Source organism: Dioszegia hungarica (assembly GCF_025882075.1).
Source record: "Dioszegia hungarica strain PDD-24b-2 chromosome Unknown MKK02contig_7, whole genome shotgun sequence".
Classification (NCBI taxonomy): Eukaryota; Fungi; Basidiomycota; class Tremellomycetes; order Tremellales; family Bulleribasidiaceae; genus Dioszegia; species Dioszegia hungarica.
Genome location: NW_026515769.1, coordinates 451,210 through 465,305, shown reverse-complemented (window position 1 = coordinate 465,305; position 14,096 = coordinate 451,210). Strand labels below are relative to the sequence as shown.

Sequence of the window (14,096 nt, the reverse complement as noted above, 5' to 3'; positions counted from 1 at the left end):
CTTTTTCTTGCATCATAGCTGTCTAGAAGTATACAGTGATAGAGCATGTCTCGCCAGCCCCACCCGCTCGTGACCCTCGCGCAGCTCGTCAATACCCCGTCGGCCCAAGATGGGATCCCGAAAGAGGTGGAGGACGATCTGAGGGTCGTAGGGTGTATGATGATCCAGGAGGCGGGGATCATGCTGGATCTGTGGGTTTTTGCTCATGCGGTAACGAGGGACGCGGAGCTAGGGGTGAATTATGACGAGCTGATGTGCAGGCCGCAAAGCACAATGGCTATCGCCCAAGTCATATTCCACCGGTTTTTCTTTGTGAGCTCGATGTGCTCGTTCGGGATCCAGGTAGGTCTTCATCTTTCGTATCTCAAAGCCTCGACTCGCTTCTCTGCCCACGATCTAACGCTACTAAAGATGAAGGACCAAGCTGATCATCTAGGATATCTCCATATCCTCCCTATACCTCTCCACTAAGCTAAACGAGACCCCTATCCGGCTTCGCGACCTAATCAATACCTACATGTTCCTGGCCGCACGAACGGAACATCTCCTCTCCTTCCCGGCTGATAAGGCTTTGCCGATTGACTCGCCTGGACCGAGCTCCATGCGATATAGTATGGGGATGGACGGGAAGGGAAAGGGAAAAGAAAGGGCGAGGGAGAAGGTGTTTGAGGGGATGGTTTGGGAGGTTCCGGGCTTTCACGATGAGGTATTCTGGGACTGTGCGTATTCGTTTCGCTTGAAGATAGGAGAGTAAAAGGGGGATGGCAGCTGATGTGATAGGGAAGGACTCGATCGTTGGGAATGAAATGCAGATCCTCAAAAGGCTAGGCTTCAACATGCAGGTGAGCTTTTGCGCCTCCGAGGTTTTTCGTGAGGGCTAAGCTGATCTCAAGGTCGACCTGCCATATAACCACGCTATCAACTATCTCAAGATCCTGGATCTGGTATTCGAGCCAAACGTAGCTCAGACGACCTGGTCTATACTGAACGACCTGTATGTCTAATCTTCCGTTCTTGCCCCGTGACTAGCTCGCGCTCTTCAAGACGAATCTTGAGCTGATAAGTAGTCTCCTCTCGCCCGTGTACGCCATTCACCCTGCCTATGTTCTCGCGTGCGCCTCTATCCTCCTGACGACCCGCCTCCTCCGTATACCGTTACCGAGCGAGTGGTACCTCCTCTTCGACGTAGAGTTGGACGATATCCTCGGCGTCGCTGGCTGGGCTATGCGGCTATGGCATGATTGGGGAATCGGACCTGTAGTGGGCGGTACCAATGGGATCGGGGCTCTGGACCTTGGCGGTGGTGCGAGAGGAGGGAAGGATGGGGAGGGACAGGCGGGGCGGAGGGAGAAGGAGAATAGATGGCGGAGGGGATGGGTGTTGGGACAAGGCAAGAGGGCGGTCAGGAGATGGGTGGGGGAGCGGGAGAGAGCGGCGAGGGAGGACGTTGGGCAGGCTGCGGCGTTGTAGTGTATCCGATAGAGATATGCGCATGTCGAGGAAGGGTCGATCTGGAATGAGGAATGTGGATCCAGCTGCCGGTTTATGATTCCGCCCTACGCGTTCATTCGGCCAAAGGCTTACCATCAACCACCTGTCTCACCGCTTTGCATCTGCCTTTCTACCTCTACGCCTCACCCGCGGACGCGCTGACGCTCCGAAGCTACTACCCCTCCCCCATCATCTCCCCTCACGCCCCTCTGACTCTCCTCCACACCACTTTCATCACTATGGTCCTCGGCAGGCTATTCCACTGGGGCTTTGACGCGATGGCGATCTCAGCATTACTGGCAGGCGTCAAGAAGACCACTGGGTTCTCGTACGTCTACTTCTCTCATCCATAACCAATTTAAGGAGCATGGTTATTGTACTCTGTCCTCCGTGTGACTGCCCCGCCCGAAGTCGCGTGACTCAGCTGCACCCCCTCCTATATCCTCGCCTGAATGTGTCGGATCGCCAGTACCTAAGCTGACGACATCAGACCAGCGACTGAGATGATCCCCGACTCGTCCGTCAGGTCTATAGCGAACGGCTATCTCGGGGCGGGCGAGACGATCTTCAACCTTGTTTCGGGGCAGGCGGTGACGAGTCAATACTTTAAGCGAAATTTATGAGCTCGGCTGCTGGGGTAGACGACCAGAGGCGCATAGCGACGAAGGAGGGGGGGTGGGGGACGCGCGGCGCTGAAGGTGGCAGCATCAAGTGGGGCTGGGAGGGACTGAGAGAGGCGGGAACGTAGAGGACGGGATGGGATGGGATATCCGGCTGTCAGGAGCGATCGGGCGGGCGGGGACGGTGGAGTCGTCAGTGAGGCATGAGGAGCGACAGAGGGAGAGAGCGAATGGTCGAAGGGGAACAAAGGAGGAAACGTGGTCGTTTGTAAGCTCAGAATAACACGATACAATGTAGTCCTCCAGAGGTCTCTGATGGTGTCATACAAACCGCTTACATGCCTGACTATCATATAATACGATACTCACTCTAGGATGGTCATGCGCAAGAGACCTTGCGCCGCATAGCGCCAGCTGTACAGTCCCTTACACCCCGCGATTTACACAGCGACCACCGCCCCCGCCGAACGGACTTCAAGCTTCAGACCTCGTCCTTCTCACCACCCGCCCTGTTCCTAATCCCGCTTGACAGTTTCCTCGGTATGTACCCATATCTCGCTCGGCCTAGGTGGCCTCCTCGGGGACATACTCCCCGCCGGCATCGGAGGCGTCTCGGCTCCCTGCCTCTCCCTACTCAAGATACTCGGGACCTCCGACCACCTCACTCCCGTCTTTGGCGACTTGGCCCTCTTGCTTCCCGTGCCCGTACTGCCCATCGCCTCCTCCATCGCCGCCTGCTGCGTAAAGATGTGCTCCTCGCTCTGACTGGCCTTGTACCCCTCTCGCGTCGAGTCGCCATCCGCGCTCGCCCCGCTCGAGGCACTTGCGGGCGGTTTCGGCGCAACCTGATGCGGCAGCTCGAGCAGGTCCTCCGTCATCCCGCCCATGGCTTCGCGGTCGAGATTGAGACGCCGGCCGAGGATCGCCATCTGGTCGATCTGAACTTCGGACCCGGCGCGGCCCCCACCTCCAGAGCTGGCAGTGAGCGCCGCGCTGTGCGGAGGGTTGACGGATGAGAAGCGGGGTCGGGGGTAGGCGACCATGCGCATCTTCGCGGGAATGGCGGTAGCCGGCAAAGCCTCGGCCGTCATGTTTCGCGGAAGGAGGAGGATGACGGAGAGACAGGCGACGATGAGGACGGCGACGATGGCGGTCATGAGGACGAGGTCGGACGCGAAGGGGGAGGTGTTGATGGGTTTGGCGGAGGAGAGGCCGTCCGCTGATAGGATGATCTGCGGGTCAGCCATGTGCCAGCGCCAATTGAGTAACAAGCAGACTTACAAAGGCGATGGAGTAGATCCATCGGAAGACTGTCCGGATTCCGTTCATCTCTGCAAAGAAAGCGAGGCGGTCGAGAACCTCATAAGAAGCACCTTGGGAGCGGACGGTGCGGACAAACGAAGGCACGGCGAAGCACAATCCTGTGGAGAAGATCGCAAGGCTGAGAATCAGCTCTTACTCTTGCCCTTTGATGATCGACAATGACATCAGCTCACACTGCGCTAGAGGCTCCACCGACGAGGAAGAGGTACGACCGCATGACCTCGAGATCGTTCCGCTCGATATTGACCGCTCCGTATAGCAGCACCAGCCCAGCCAGGGTGCCTCCGACCCAGATCTTGAAGTAGACGGAGCGGACCCAGGAAACTTTGGGACCGGTAGGGTACCGGATGGACGACATGAGATGGGCCCAGTAGAGGAACTGAACATCAGCCGAATCTCTCGTCCCCTCACAAGGTGGACGTACCTCCTCGAGATGAACAGCTTGGAGACACGCCCAGCCCATGGCGAGGATATAGAGACTATCTCGCCAGAGCTGCTGGAACCTCTCGGGCCAGAGCGTCCAGGGTTTAGGAAGGGTGATACCGTTGATGGTGGCAAAGTACTGCTAGGTCAGCTGGTAAAGCCTAAGCATGGAGGAAAGAGAAGAGGGGCTTACCTGCGAATACAAGACATACATCTGTATCAGGCCGCAAGCGAAGAGGAGGCTGATGGATGCGAGCATGAGGTAGCAGATGAGGGCGCGAAACCAGTCTTGACGCGTCGGGATGAGGCATCTGACGTGTCAGCAGCCCTACAAGGAAAGGAGGGGTTTGAGGATGCGGGCTGGGACGTACCGGAATCCGTCGTATCGCCACATATGCCAAATGAAGAAGATGAGACCCGAGCCAGAGAGGAGGGAGAAGACTTCCATGGTGTTAGGGCTGTGGGTCAGCTGTGGTCATATCGGGACCACGCGAAGGGGGAGGACAGCAAGCGATCAAGCGTGGACTCACGATAACATCTTGGCGACGCGTCGGGGGGCAGCAATGTATGAGCTGTCGGATAAGGGAGGGGGAGCGCAAGAGAGGGGAGCGCGAGCTGGCTCTGTCTGTAAGAGCTTGAGGGGATCAAATGATCAAACGGGTGCTGGTGTTGATCTTGTCAGCGGGGCAAGTCGGGCGAGCCGCGAGGGTGGTCAGACTGCCTTTCTTATATCTGCTAGCTTGGCTAGGTCCATCGCAGTGGGTCCCGCGTGTCGCCGCAGAAGCCCAGCCGAGTACTTAGTCGGGCAGGAGGTCCGTCAAGACTCAGGCATATCCTTCGCAGACACCTTCGTCCCCCCCCCTTCAAGCAGGGCCTTTGGTGAGTGGAATGACAGGAAGCAAGGGCGGAGCGGCGGAGAGCAAACAGCATGAAGGGCCCACACGGCTTCTCGCCTGTCCTTCATCGGGCGGGGTGTGTGAGCAGTGCCGAGGACGAGACCAAGGCTGTAGTTCTGAGAACGCATGTGTGTGATGGGATCGACGACCTCAGGTTTGTCCGCGAGGAATGTGGAAGGACGGGAATGAGGAAAGGCTGTCCTTCGAAGTTGTCCTTTCGGGACACCGGGATGCTATAGAGTTCGAGCTCGCCCGTGCGCCAGCGTGCGCCCCGCGGCAGCATATCGCACCATGCTCTAGGCCTAGACTATCACACCCTCCGGTCGACTCGGCCGTAAGCGTAAAGGCACAACCTACTCGTATCGTATAAGACTGCACATGTGTAGGATACCCAGCCCAAAAGATCTAGATGCTCATCTATCGATATCTCCCCCTAGCCCAGTCCCGCCCCCGAAGCTCTCCTCCCCACCTGCGCTTGCGCCTGCGCCTGCGCCGACGCTGAGGTCGAAGCCGAAGCCGATGGTGCCCGCCCCCTACCCGGCCCCCACACCACACTCTCAATCTCCTCTTCCTCCCCTGGCTCATTCTCAGACGTGGCACTCAGCCCAGAAGCGGCGGTGGCGCTCGTATCTGCCCGACGGCGGGTTCGGCGGCGTTCGCGTCGCATGAAGGCTAGGTATCGGGCGAATCCGCCTTGAGGCTCTGAGGCGGCAGGGGCGGCGGTGGGAGCTGGCGTGGTTGTCGAGGCGGAGGTGGAGGATAGAGGTGGTGCGGGGCTGGAAGAGGCTGTGGAGATCGAGGTGGACGGAGCGGTAGGGCCAGAAGATGGTGGAGCGTCGGGGACGTTGAAGTCTAGACGATATCAGCTCGATGCCTCCAGATATAAACTGCCGTGAATGTCAGCTCACCCTTCCGGCACAACGGACAGCTTCCAGATACTCGCAACAACCTAGACCCATCAGCTATACCCTTATCCCATACGGGCAAGACCCAAACTCACCAAGGATCAATACAGCCCTGATGGTACATATGTTCCCTCTCACACGGCAGCACCCTCAAATCGTCCCCCTCCTCAAACTCCAACAGACAAATTGGGCAGATATCCCCCGGCGTCTCCGCCTCTGCCTCTACCACTCCATCGAGCGTCATCCCCTCCCCGCCCGTTCCCGATGTAGGCCGCGACATGGTCTTTCGGCTGCCCGCCCGACTCGCCGCTTGGACATGCGTCATATCCGAACCTGAATCCTCCTTGCCCGCCGCATCCCGATACTCTCCGCCCGAATGAGGGAGAATGCTCAGCTCCGTATCCGAGTCGAGGCGCTTCGGTGACGCGCCGCCAAATTGCGACTGTGACTGCGAGTGCGCGTTTGACTGGACCTGGTTCGTCCCGTTCGCGGCATGCCGCCGGTTGAACTTGATGACCGGGAACGTATCCAGCATGGCCTGCGCAAGACCAGCAGCGGTCGTCCTTGGCGCCTCGCCCGCCTCTTCCCGCCGACCGTACCGTTCTGGATGGCGCCGAGCGCGCCGCCAGCCCAGGAGAAGCATGAGGATGAAGCAAGTCCCGATGAGGCCGGTAATGACGTAGAGGGCGATCATGGAGGGTGAGACTCGGCTATTAGTCGCGGCAGGAGGGGACTGGGTGGAGCCGGGGATATCGGTCGGTGTGGCCTGGCCGGTCGAGTTGCGCGCTTCGAGCGTGCCGATGAGGTAGGTGGTATCGTTAAAGTTGACACGGGTGCGAGAGCCGGCGAGTGAGGCATTCACCAAGGCGCCGCTGCACTGTCAGCACAGGTCTACATCGGATGCAACAGACCTCTGACTTACCTCATATTGAGCTGCGTGCCGTTATAGACATAGTACGTCTCGTTGGTATGGCGGAATTGGCTATCAATGACCCTGACTATCAGCTCTTTCACATTCGCTTTTACTCAGGACCTACCGAGCGATCTGTACCGAACGAGTTGCAAAAACATCCAGCGGCTTTTCAAAGTCATTGATGTACCGCGGATTGAGCGCACAGGATGCTGACTGGGTCGTATACAACAATGCTGACACAGCACCGCGATCTCGCGCCAATGTGAACACATCTGTCCGTCAGCTCGACGATTCTGATATAACAATCATAACAACTGACCATCCTCCATGCTCGCGCCCGTCTCGTTCAGATCACAACTGATGAACGCGATCCAGGGCGTGCTGGTCGTGAGATTCGGCCCCATCGTCCCTTCCGAGAAATGTACGAGCGCGCCGGTGGTGGTGCCATTGGTGGGTATGTCCGCTTCGAGCTGATACGATCTATTCGTCAGCTACAGCCCCTATACTACTCCCAGCATCGAATGAAACGTCAACTGACACTGAGCCAGAATATACACCAGGGGGATTCCTCCATGATATAGATATACTAGACGAGTCCGTCAGGTTGAGACTGGACGTGTCGTTGATAGGTACCGCTGGGATGTAGGCTTGCGCCACGGGGAGTGACGAGAGGATGAGGGTCGAGATGGATGGGATGAGGAGGAGGTGGGAGATGGTCAAGCCCGGCATGGCGATAAGGCCGACTTTCGACGCGGGCGAGCGAGCGGGCGAGCGAGCGGGCGAGGGCGGCGATCGGGATGTGTGTTGCGATGGGTCTGGCGATGGCGGTTCCTTTGTGCGAGTATGGTTGTCGTCCTAATGGCGGAGTCGAGAAAGACAGGACTGAGTAGTTCGAACGTCTACAAAGCAATCGTCGGAGATTACACGACCCTTGAGTGCAATCGCACCCTGCGTGCCAAAACGGCCCAAAATCAAACACGGGCTTTTCGGACACCGAGGAACCCGTGCCCAACTTGCGAAGTCGGCTCTTGACGATAAGGGCTGCTGAGCAGGAGGCAGCAGCTATCGGAGGCAGCCACTGGCAGGGTATAGCGAGTGAAGAGATGTTAGCTGGATATAAGGACAATCCAAAGATAGATAGCAAAACGCGCTGTGCGAGATCGAGGCTTTATTTATGGTTGTCCCGTCCAATTACGTACACCCCCCTTCGGATGCAGAAATCGCGCCCTGTTCGTGTAGTCGTTGCTCCTTATATGCCTCACTCTCCCCTCCCAGCTCTTGCCATGTCCACCAGCTTCAGCCGAGCAAGAGGATTGTTGAAGCTTCTGCCCCTGAAAACTCACCCGACAAGGGTCATCGGCTCGTGTTGGCCGCGGCTTCCAAGTCGCTCTTCGGACGTCCTGGTCAGAAGATCATTTTCGTCCTCTGCCACAGGGAAGCCCTTTGATATCCTCTTCTGCGGCTCCGACGCCTTCTCCACTGCTTCTCTTAAAGCCGTCCTCGATGCGAAAGGTGATTCCGGCCTCGTGCAAACCTTCTTGTGAATGTAATAATGACAGGACTGACGCTGATACTGACAGATGTCTGGCGAAGTCTGACGGTGCTTGTCCCGCATGAGAAGCCTGTTCGGGTCAAGGGATCCATCACGTCTGTTCCATGTATGATGATCTCACTCTTTTGACAGCTCGAGTTGCAGCGGAATACTGATTGATAGGTGCCCTGAGCGAGTTCGCAAGGGAAAGCGATATCTCAGTGTTTCAGGTACCTGCGAGCGGTATCTCCGCCTACGAGGTCAGTCTCGTCGTAACCCTGCGCTCCAGTCTATAAGGCGGAATCGGTCTCATCCTATGGTTTCGCTTGACAAAGCACTGTTACACACGAGGAGTTGCGAGTTGACCGTCAGCTTCCAGAAAAACACCTCCACCCCTCACCCACCTCCCTCCTCATCACCGCCTCCTTTGGGCACATTCTCCCCGACACCTTTCTATCCCATTTCTTACCCACTCATCGACTGAACGTCCACCCATCACTCCTGCCTAGATGGAGGGGCGCAGCGCCTGTTCAGTGGACTATCGCTTCAGGGGACAAGGAGACGGGCGTGAGTGTACAGAGGCTGGTAGAAAGGGGGAAAGGGATAGATTCGGGGGAGATCGTAGGGGTGAGGGACGGAATCGTGAGCTCTCTCCATCGCTTAGATGTGAGGGCGCCGAGGCTGACGACATAGCCGGTCCCCGACGATGCTACTTATCATTCGCTCCTTCCCTCACTGGCGGAAGTGGGCGGGAAGGTTCTGGTGGATGTCCTGCGGTCTATGCAGAAAGGCGAGGTGAGCTTGTCCTCGGAATCGTCCCCAGTGGTAGAGCACGACTCATAAGCAGATCCAAGGGCCGACCCAGGATCCAGCTCTGATCACGCGGGCACCCAAGATTAACGAAGAAACAGCCCGTATACGCTGGACTGAGCAGTCGTCAGAGGTGTTGCTCCGCCTTTCCCGTGGGATCTCACATCAGGTCAGGTCTCCCCTTTGTCATCTTCTTCCGAACCAAGCTGAAGGGACAGATACCATTATGGACCATCTTCGCGGGACAAAAGATCCAACTCATCGAGATCGCCTCTTCGGGTTCCTCGCCTGCCTTCGCATCAAGTGCGGAGGTGTTGGCCGGTACAGCCGTCCTGGACCGGAAGGCGCAGGTGCTCCGTGTTGCCTGCGCAGGCGCGGGGGCGGACGGAACGGATGTCAGCTGGATAGCGGTCACTCGTGTCAAGCCGGCAGGGAGGAGGGCGATGGGGGTCATGGAGTGGTGGAATGGCTTACCGAGGGAGGTACGGGCGGGGAAGTACATCACGCTCGGCACATGATCGTCTACACCAAGACGATAGAGACCGAGCCGCCCGGATGGTACCGGGACAGCCGCCTCGTGTCCCTCGGGAATGATCTATGCTGGGGCTGTGAGGTATGACACACCACCTGCAGGCGCATCCCACAGCCTGTAGAGAGCTGGCGAGCATGACCCGTAGAACTTGTATAGCGCAGGAGAGATGTGTATGCCGATGCATTGTCCGATAACCTGCCTCACAGCGTGCCCGTAGCTGAACCCTCCGCCGCTTCCGCCTTGATAGTCGACGAGTCCACCGAGACAGCATGCGCCCTGACTGGCGGTGCGTCCACCGCGCCCACCTCCTCTCCGCCAGCTTCCGAGTCGAACGGTCGTTCTGCGTTGGCCTGCTCGTCGTCGTCGATCTCTGCCATACGTCAGCTCGCAGTCCGCAGACCCCCGATTATCTTCCAAAGTACAGCTGACTTACCCTCGCCATATATCTCCGGATGTAACCTGAAGCAGTCCTGCATCCCCTTGAACTTCTCGACACAGTCCACGCCCTTCGGTTCCGCCTCGGAATAGACAAAGCATGAGAAGGCGGCTTTGAAGTCCTCGCCACATGGTCCGTCCGCCATTCCGCCTAGGCACTACTCCGTCAGCTAGGTTACTCGAAACCCTTTGTGCAGGGTCAGACGTCTCCTGCTGAAGCTGTGAACTTACAGGGCAGTCCCAGTTGATCTCGCCTGTCTCCTCATTGAATGCTCCCTGGCTCGCTGCGTTCTCTCCTTGGATCGATTCCTCTGCTTCATGCTCCTTCTTGGTGACTATTTCTGGTACAGGTGATGATTCTGGCGCTGCATTGTCAGCGCAAATCCGCTGTCCCCTTCGACACCCTCTGCCTCCTTGCCCCTCTTTCTATCTCGGCCCAGATTCGACATCCTCCATACCTCTACTTCTCTCCGCCCGGACTTTGACTCACCTTCCTCCTTCACGTACACCGGCTCATCCACCTTCTTCTTATCCCTCACCACGTCCTTATCCCCCGCCGCCCTCGCAGCCTTCACACTCGCCTCATTCGTCACCTTGCCCCGTTGCGACAGGATCACACCTCCGACACCCAGCGTCAAAGCTAGCGTGAACAACGTCTGGCTCATCCCTCCGTCCGCCGAGGACGATGACGACGCAGAGGCGTTGGGCCGGGAGGCATAAGATCGCGAGATCGTGGTTGGGGCTGTGGCGGGCCGGGCGGCGGCATTGAACTTCCGCAGAGCGGCTCGGGCGGGTGATCGTGCTGAGAACATCTTGTCTTGGCTTTGCGCAGCTGCTCCTAGTGGATAGTGAAGGTGGTCTGAGGGTTATAAGATGATTGATGGAGATCGGTCAGCGTTGCAGCCAGCCGCGGACTTTTTGGCTGAGACCCGTTTGGTTCCGAGAGTATTACGGCAGTCCAGTCGAGGCCGAAGGCCGAGATCCGCGTCACTTTCAGCTCAACGCGATGCTCGAAGCTGTGAGAATCTCAGAAATTACACCTGCATATTGCCTCTACATCCCTGTATGTGGACAGGATGGCCGCGAACGATAATGTCGCGGACCTGACTGCCAAGGCGTACGAGATCACCAGAAGGATCCCGTATGGGAAGGTCACTACTTACGGTACGGCTCATGAGCGACTTCCTGAGCTGAAGGGCGGCGTTGACCACTTAGGGCATATAGCTCGTCTGGCCGGCTATCCCACTTATCCCAGGTAAGCTCCTAGCGCTATGCTATTCAGCCTGGTGCCGAGAGCACAGCTGAGCTGCTCAGACATGTCGGAAATGCCATGAAGATGCTCAACCCCGGTACTGACATCCCCTGGCACGTAAGTCTGCGCTCCGCTCACTCCCAGGGAATCAAGGCAATGAGGCCGTCTTAGACCAGACGAGGATGGTGCAACCATAAGCTGACCTATCAGCGGGTGATCTCCGCGAAAGGCATCATCTCACCCCGCGGTGATGCGGGTCTAGGCGTCGAGCGCCAGCGACAGCGATTGGAAGCGGAGGGCGTGGTAGTGGAGACGCTAGTAGGGCAGGGAGGTGAAAAGGTGGATATAAGGGAGTATGGGTGGTTTCCGGAGGAGATACCTGGGTTTACGATCGCGAGGGACTAGCGGACAGGTTTGATTTTGGGCTATAGGTCATGACAGTGAATGTTCACCTTTTGAAGACTTCAGCTTGCGCGGGCTGACGGGCTCTACGGGGAATAGGTGGCTGATTTGATACCCGACTGAATAGGCTGATGATACTTTACAACGAAGAGTCCCAACGCGCTGATCGCCGCGGCAGCTAGTACGCCTCCTTTCCCCGGGTATCGAAAGGAAGACACGCGATAGCCAACATGGACATCCAAGCAGCCCCTCCCTATATCATCAGCTCCGCCAGTGGACGATCCAAACAGGACTCACAGCGAGATACAGCACCCCCGGCGAGTCTCCGCCAGTATACACCCTCCCGGCCACAACAGGCGCGACAATCCCGGCCACTCTGCCGAGAGTCGACAGCATCCCGCTCGCACTCCCTCGATAGGTTGCCGGAAACGCCTCGGGCGTGTAGGCGTATAGTAGCGCCGAGTACAGGGACTGACACCAGTATTCGAGGGCGTTGAAAGCGATATTGGCGGGGATGGAGTTGACGAGCTGGTACTGCAGACGTCAGAGGTGATCAGGGGGTAGGCGAGCCCAAGGACTCACGAGGAAGAGGGATGCGCCCATCAGACCTGCGGCAAAGACCATTGCCCATTTCCTGCCGATTTTCGGAAGGTCCATCGCGTATGCAGCAGCCCAAGTCGCGGTCACTCCGGGTAGGTCTGGTGATCAGCAGGTACCCTGACCAATCAACGAGTGGTTGATGAGACTCACAGATCGACACGTAGGATCGGTACGTCTGCGACTGGCTCATTTCCATCTCCACGCCCCTCGCCGCGAGGATGAGCGGCAGAAACCCCCCGGCAATCGAGAATGAGAAGAAGAGCGACATGTACCTACGCCGTCAGCTCCTGCGTACCACATGGGCAGTTCACTCACGCAATGGCCAGAACCACAAACAGATACGCATATACGCGACTCCGAAACATCCCGCCTAGATGCCCGACGTACTTTTCCAGTCCGCCCAGCTTGCTCTTCCAACCCCGAGTGGTCTTTGGCTCAGCCTCCATTTGCTGCTCCACATCCCTAACCTTGACGTCTTTCCGCCACTCCACATACTCCAATGCTTGAAAGTCTTCCAGACTCAGCGCGGGTAGGGGTGTCCCGTTGAAGACGGCGATCGCGTATAGGACGTCCAAGGCGTGCGCGTCGTGTCCTGTCGAAAGGAGGAATTTGGGTGATTCGCGAAACTTGAAGACGGCGAATCGAGCGAGGAAGATAAAGGCTGTGATGAAGGCGATGGTGAGGATGGTGTAGCGCCTGCAGGTCAGCCCGGGTCCAAGAGCGCAGAGGCATACATAGCTTACCAGCCCATATTATCCGCTTTTGGGCACGGTGAGCCCGAGGTTTGAGGACAGCTCCAGCCGGGAATGATGGCCCATGCGATCAAAGACGCAGCGACTGTACCGAGCGGCTGGAACGTACTTAGCGCCGCGAGGAGGTATCGCCTGTTTTTGGGCAGGAACTCGAGGACGATTGTAGCGTCGATAGGGATATTGCCGCCAACTCCAATCCCAACGCCTGCGGAAAGTACGCAGAGGGAAGGAAAGCTCGACGGGACTGTTCATCAGCTTTCATGCTGCTACTGTATGCAGTACGTACGAGCGAAGAGGAAGCCAAAGACTGTGGAGATTAGGCAGGTCAGATTGAAGCACCATCTTCTCTACACCCATCAGCTTCTTACTTCCCGCTCGTATCGACACAGGCCCTCACCCCAATCACATCAACGGCCATCCCCCATCCCATCGCGCCCGCCATCAGTCCCGCATTGAAGCTCGCATACAACCACCCAATATCCGCCTCCTTCACGCCCATCTCGGCCCTAATCGGTCCTGCGACCAGACTGAACACCTGCGCATACAAGAGATCCAGAAAGTATCCCAGGCCGCAGAGCAGGAAGATTAAGTGTTGGTAGTGGCCCATTCCCATCAGACTGCCATCAGCGTTTACGTTGAACCGGGTGCAGAGAGGGGCGTACTCGAGTTCACGGTTCACAAGGACCGACTTCTTTTCGTATAATGTCAAATCGTCGAATCCTTTCCCGCCTAATGAGGTCTCTCTCACTCCGTCGCCTAGAGCTTCGGCTCGGCGGATGAGGTCCTCGGCGTCCCCTGGAGCGACGTCTTTCCGGGCTGTACCGAAGCCGTCGACAAGGGCCGAGTCGTCCGCTGATTGCAAGAGCGGTTGAGCATCCTCGCTATTCGTCGGGAAGGCGAGTGCGGATGGCCGGCGAGAGGCCGTGGGTCGCTGAAAAGAGAGAGGCTGGATGGGCTGGATGTACTCGAGGGGTAGTTGATGTGGGAGGGCGAAGAACTCGGAGAGGACGGAGCGGAGCATCAGATCTTTCGTGAAGATGGGCTCGAGATATAGAGATTAACTCGAGGTGAAAGTTCGTTGAGAGGTCACGAAAGATGATGCTCGATCTGAGAGGTATGTCGACAGAGATACGTTGTGTGTTTAGTCCCAAGCCAAAGGGATTGTTGTTGTGGGCGGACAAGATGCTTCGATTAATGCTTCTAAGACCTCG

The 14,096-nt window shown here is 57.5% G+C and overlaps 8 protein-coding genes across 8 annotated transcripts; 4 read left to right on the top strand and 4 right to left on the bottom strand.

The window, feature by feature from the left end:
- Positions 1-45: 45 nt before the first annotated feature.
- On the top strand, positions 46-1,470 carry MKK02DRAFT_24298 (cyclin-dependent protein kinase regulator; the record flags this gene model as incomplete). Its single annotated transcript, XM_053086872.1, has 7 exons — positions 46-191; positions 261-342; positions 437-719; positions 781-842; positions 894-994; positions 1,068-1,267; positions 1,316-1,470. 7 exons carry the CDS (start codon positions 46-48, stop codon positions 1,468-1,470), a joined length of 1,029 nt encoding a protein of 342 aa, XP_052947142.1.
- Positions 1,471-1,730: 260 nt separating this feature from the next.
- Positions 1,731-2,114, top strand: MKK02DRAFT_43290 (uncharacterized protein; the record flags this gene model as incomplete). Its single annotated transcript, XM_053092359.1, has 2 exons — positions 1,731-1,819; positions 1,982-2,114. The coding sequence occupies 2 exons, from the start codon at positions 1,731-1,733 to the stop codon at positions 2,112-2,114; spliced, it is 222 nt and encodes a 73-aa protein (XP_052947141.1).
- A 512-nt stretch (positions 2,115-2,626) lies between these two features.
- MKK02DRAFT_43289 (uncharacterized protein) lies at positions 2,627-4,305 on the bottom strand (the record flags this gene model as incomplete). The annotated part of the gene is made up of 6 exons (XM_053092358.1): positions 2,627-3,343; positions 3,393-3,552; positions 3,608-3,813; positions 3,859-3,996; positions 4,051-4,168; positions 4,229-4,305. The coding sequence occupies 6 exons, from the start codon at positions 4,303-4,305 to the stop codon at positions 2,627-2,629; spliced, it is 1,416 nt and encodes a 471-aa protein (XP_052947140.1).
- Positions 4,306-5,186: 881 nt separating this feature from the next.
- Positions 5,187-7,300, bottom strand: MKK02DRAFT_36368 (uncharacterized protein; the record flags this gene model as incomplete). The annotated part of the gene is made up of 7 exons (XM_053089410.1): positions 5,187-5,605; positions 5,662-5,702; positions 5,754-6,530; positions 6,581-6,652; positions 6,696-6,843; positions 6,891-7,051; positions 7,110-7,300. The coding sequence occupies 7 exons, from the start codon at positions 7,298-7,300 to the stop codon at positions 5,187-5,189; spliced, it is 1,809 nt and encodes a 602-aa protein (XP_052947139.1).
- A 707-nt stretch (positions 7,301-8,007) lies between these two features.
- MKK02DRAFT_5621 (methionyl-tRNA formyltransferase) lies at positions 8,008-9,421 on the top strand (the record flags this gene model as incomplete). The annotated part of the gene is made up of 7 exons (XM_053093676.1): positions 8,008-8,083; positions 8,152-8,229; positions 8,286-8,362; positions 8,475-8,744; positions 8,796-8,897; positions 8,950-9,081; positions 9,131-9,421. Coding segments are annotated over 7 exons (1,026 nt in total), but the record flags the coding sequence as incomplete, so codon positions are not given.
- A 223-nt stretch (positions 9,422-9,644) lies between these two features.
- On the bottom strand, positions 9,645-10,691 carry MKK02DRAFT_43286 (mitochondrial intermembrane space import and assembly protein 40; the record flags this gene model as incomplete). The annotated part of the gene is made up of 4 exons (XM_053092357.1): positions 9,645-9,814; positions 9,878-10,037; positions 10,111-10,244; positions 10,370-10,691. The coding sequence occupies 4 exons, from the start codon at positions 10,689-10,691 to the stop codon at positions 9,645-9,647; spliced, it is 786 nt and encodes a 261-aa protein (XP_052947137.1).
- A 264-nt stretch (positions 10,692-10,955) lies between these two features.
- Positions 10,956-11,536, top strand: MKK02DRAFT_43285 (DNA binding methylated-DNA--cysteine S-methyltransferase; the record flags this gene model as incomplete). The annotated part of the gene is made up of 3 exons (XM_053092356.1): positions 10,956-11,134; positions 11,194-11,248; positions 11,342-11,536. 3 exons carry the CDS (start codon positions 10,956-10,958, stop codon positions 11,534-11,536), a joined length of 429 nt encoding a protein of 142 aa, XP_052947136.1.
- Positions 11,537-11,711: 175 nt separating this feature from the next.
- On the bottom strand, positions 11,712-13,594 carry MKK02DRAFT_14841 (major facilitator superfamily domain-containing protein; the record flags this gene model as incomplete). Its single annotated transcript, XM_053085550.1, has 9 exons — positions 11,712-11,786; positions 11,831-12,067; positions 12,116-12,231; positions 12,284-12,405; positions 12,449-12,829; positions 12,877-13,129; positions 13,172-13,232; positions 13,283-13,502; positions 13,548-13,594. Coding segments are annotated over 9 exons (1,512 nt in total), but the record flags the coding sequence as incomplete, so codon positions are not given.
- Between the last annotated feature and the right edge of the window lie 502 nt (positions 13,595-14,096).